Here is a 3,720-nt window from a genome sequence, read left to right on the forward strand (position 1 = left end):
CCTCTTCCTCCTCCTCTTCCTCCGCTAAAGTTAGCTCCAAACTCCTTTAATCTTTACAGTCCGTTAACACCGGAACTGCCGCGGCTCCGTCACTTACCGGCTGCGACCGGGAGGTTGAATCGATTAGTTACAGATCGATATATCGACCCATCGTCCTGCCTGTCTGTCTGTCTGTCTGTCGCTCCTCAACCCGACTGACCACCGTTGTCAAGTTCTTCAAAATAAAACTGCGGGCTTCCGGGACAGCTTCGCCTGTCAAAATAAAACCAGTACTGAAGGTTGTTGTTGTTGTTGTTAATTTCTGTTTATTAATGACAGAAATTATATTTTAAATATTTACAACAACATTATTTTTTATTTTAAATTATTATTTTTTATTATTATTGTTATTATACATTATTTATTTAACCCTTTTGGGTTATTGTATTCTTCTTTAAACCTTACAGAAACACCTGTATATAGACATTGTATTATTCTATATATACATATATTTACCTCCTACTTACACATACTTATACATCTTATATATCCACATGTTAAATTATAGTATACAAACCCTTTATACACTACATTATATAAATATATATACATCCTTTATACATAGCCTGTTTCATCTTGCTAAGATTATATTATATTATACTTATACTTATATATATATATGAATCACAATCAATCACATCTGTATATAAAACAGTGTACGTATAACTGTTATTATAGTTTGTATTTTTCTATTCTGTGTTTATTTGTATGTATGTATATGTGTACTTTATTATTGTGTTGTGTTGTAACAAGCGTTCTTTCCCACTGTGGGATCAATAAAGTCTCTCTTATCTTATTCCCTGTTGCTTTATATTGATCTGTTTTTTTCACCTACTTGTATGTACATTAGCTCGTATGTTTATTTTACTTAATAATAAATAATTTGTACTTAAGTTCAGAGCTGTACTAATGTACTGAGATACATCCTATCATTAATTATTGATATATACATGCTGGTGTTAAACTACCCAACAGTATATAAAGTCATTTTTAAAAAGAGCTCCACCTTAACCGGCTGCAACATAACAGTGCTGCTTACACATTAATGAATCAATAATTATAATCCAACCAATGTATCATTTATTTAATAATAAATAAATAATATTGAAGAAAATACTTTCCTGTAACTGATTATTTCTACACTACTGTATGAACTCCCTCTACAGCTGAGGTTCAATTTATGTTGACTGGTTGTACATATTATTATCATTAATATTATTATTATTACTATTATTATTCTTTTAATCTCATTGTTATTATGAATATTACTGCAAATACAAATGTAGTGACCATGTTAATGATTTAACCATGATTAGTTGCCATGCACATAAATATAAATAAAGATAAAAACAGAGACAATATGTAAAATATGACCAATTATTTAAATAAATGAATGAAGAACTGTACAGTTTGCAGGAAATGTAAAGGTATAATAATATCACAAGATAAAAACAAAAGGAAGTGCACTAATGTAACACATATTAACCAAATAATATTCTATCAGCCACATCAGGCCCAATAAGGTTGAATTAGCTGGAAGTAACCGAGATAGGAGACTAATCTACAAACATGGAGGCTCTCTGAAGCTTACCTCACAAATCAACCTGTGTTATGCTTTTATTTTGAAGGTATTGGTATTGGTGATTCTCCAGCCTACAATCTTTGTAACTTGGCCCAAAGAGGCTCCAGTGGCTACTTCATGGTGGTGAGATTGCAGTTTGTTTTGCGCATGACAGAAATAACAGACAGATGAGGTCGCTGTGAGAATAAAGGAGAGCATGGAGAGAGAGAGAGAGAGAGAGAGAGAGAGAGACCTTCACTGTCAGGACACATTGAAACACTTCACACCATCCAGTGAAACTGCTGGAACAAGTCTTATCAGCAAAATGTGGTTAAAATATCAGTTAAAGTACTGATAGTGCAGTAAAATGTTCCCTGTTCAAGGTTTTTCTATTATATGTGATGTTTTTACATTAATATTACTGCTGCATTAATGTGTATGTTGCGTTTTTCTGCTGTGGACGTTTAAGGTTGAGCTCATTTTAACTACTTTATACACTGTTGGGTAGTTTAATCGACATGTTGTAGATCTTAATAGAAGAAGTTAATATAACTTAATCCTCCAAAATGTTCCCATTAATTAAACCTAACTCAAAAATGAACAGTTGTAGTAATAACTCAGTCTGGAGTGCAGTATTTTAAGTATTGATATGACTTATATCATTACAAAAAGTCCCAAAATGAGCTACCATTTTTATAATCTATTAATTAATGTTATCATTTGTTTTAATGGAAGAAAACTGAGTAAATTCAATGTAACATTTGTATAAAGAAGATGCATTTAAGTTACTTTATTCAGATAAATTATGTTAACATATTGTAATGAGTGGAGAAATGCTGTATATGAGTGTAAAATACTGACTAGTTTTACCTTAATAAATTAGTTAATTGTAGTTTTTCATGCTTAAATTGTTGGAATCAATACATTTAAATCGGTTTCCTCAAAGAGTTGAACTAACTCAAACTAACTCAACAGTGCAGCGATGCATCATAATCTATAAGATCGTCATATGTTTAACTACAGCAATGTTTTCCTTGATGTGATGTAGTGAAGTAGAAGTATAAGGTTGCATCGTACCTCAAATTTGTCTGTGTACAAGACAAATAAAAGCAGGTATGAACACAAGAAGACAAACATGAACTCTGTCAAAACATTAAAACACACGTTAAACTCCGACAGCCTAAATTCAACTAAAAGCTGAAGAGAAATCAATACATGCTTTACATTCCTTTCCAGATGCCTCAAATCAAGAGTAAACAGGGTCGCTGTAACATGTTCAGCCCTCCTCTTTACCCTGTGAGAAAACTGGAGAGTGTCTAATCTGTCCTGCATCACAGCTAAAAGCTCATTTATTTATTATTTTTGATGTGTCATGTAGACAAATATTTGAAGAGGAAACAGTCAGAGCATAAATCAGAAGAATCACTGCAACACGCCGCTGTATTGTGCCGCTGATGATTTTATTATTCTTAATAAATCAACTTGAAACAACAGTAACATAATAAATGCTTCAGTGTGATTACAAAAATATGTTGGAGGATATTCATTGCCATTTAACTGATATAAAACATTGTTTTTAAGCTCCTACAACCTTTTTAAAAAGTTAGAGATGAAGATTAAAATCAGTTTTTAATATATTAAAGGATATTTATATTTCCAGGATAATAATTATGTCCGATTCTTCTTCAGTCAGACCTCAAGATTCCCCTGTTCCAGTTTCACTTCGTTTGAACTGTAATTGAACAACAAAAAGACTCAGTTACAGAAACACCATCTAATTAAATGATCCCCTCATTAAGTATAGAGTATAATTAGTATATCCTGCCGATGGGGGTTCAGCAACTCACCGCGTTCTTCAGTAAGTTTCCAGATTTGGTGAAGATGTTGGGTCTCCTCGACGCTGGTTTGGTGGTCGTCTCCGTGTTGCTCTGCGGGGTCTTCTGGGGCAGAGACGGCGACTGAGGCCGGGAGAGGCTGGGCGTGTGCGACGAGGGCTGTGACAGCGAGTAAGACTGAGGGTTTAAGTAGCTCTGAGTTGGGTTCGGTGTGTAAGGCTGAGCTGGGACGTAAGGCTGGGAGGGCGTGTAGGGTTGAGGAGGGGTGGTATAAGTCTGAGGAGG

The 3,720-nt window shown here is 34.0% G+C and overlaps 1 protein-coding gene across 1 annotated transcript in view; it reads right to left on the reverse strand.

Annotated features, from left to right (window-relative positions):
• Positions 1 to 3,070: 3,070 nt before the first annotated feature.
• LOC118332555 (huntingtin-interacting protein 1-related protein-like) overlaps positions 3,071 to 3,720 on the reverse strand; it is a 12,268-nt gene continuing 11,618 nt past the window's right edge. The window contains exons 32-33 of the mRNA XM_035667904.1: positions 3,448 to 3,720; positions 3,071 to 3,332 (exon numbers count right to left, since the gene is read on the reverse strand). The exon at positions 3,448 to 3,720 is cut by the window's right edge and continues 474 nt beyond it. Coding sequence (XP_035523797.1) covers positions 3,297 to 3,332; positions 3,448 to 3,720 — 309 coding nt within the window. The 3' untranslated portion in view covers positions 3,071 to 3,296. The remainder of the gene's footprint in view (positions 3,333 to 3,447) is intronic.

The sequence above is a fragment of the Morone saxatilis genome, unplaced genomic scaffold, assembly GCF_004916995.1.
Source record: "Morone saxatilis isolate NCDOM2014 unplaced genomic scaffold, NCSU_SB_2.0 Contig21, whole genome shotgun sequence".
Lineage (NCBI taxonomy): Eukaryota > Metazoa > Chordata > Actinopteri > Moronidae > Morone > Morone saxatilis.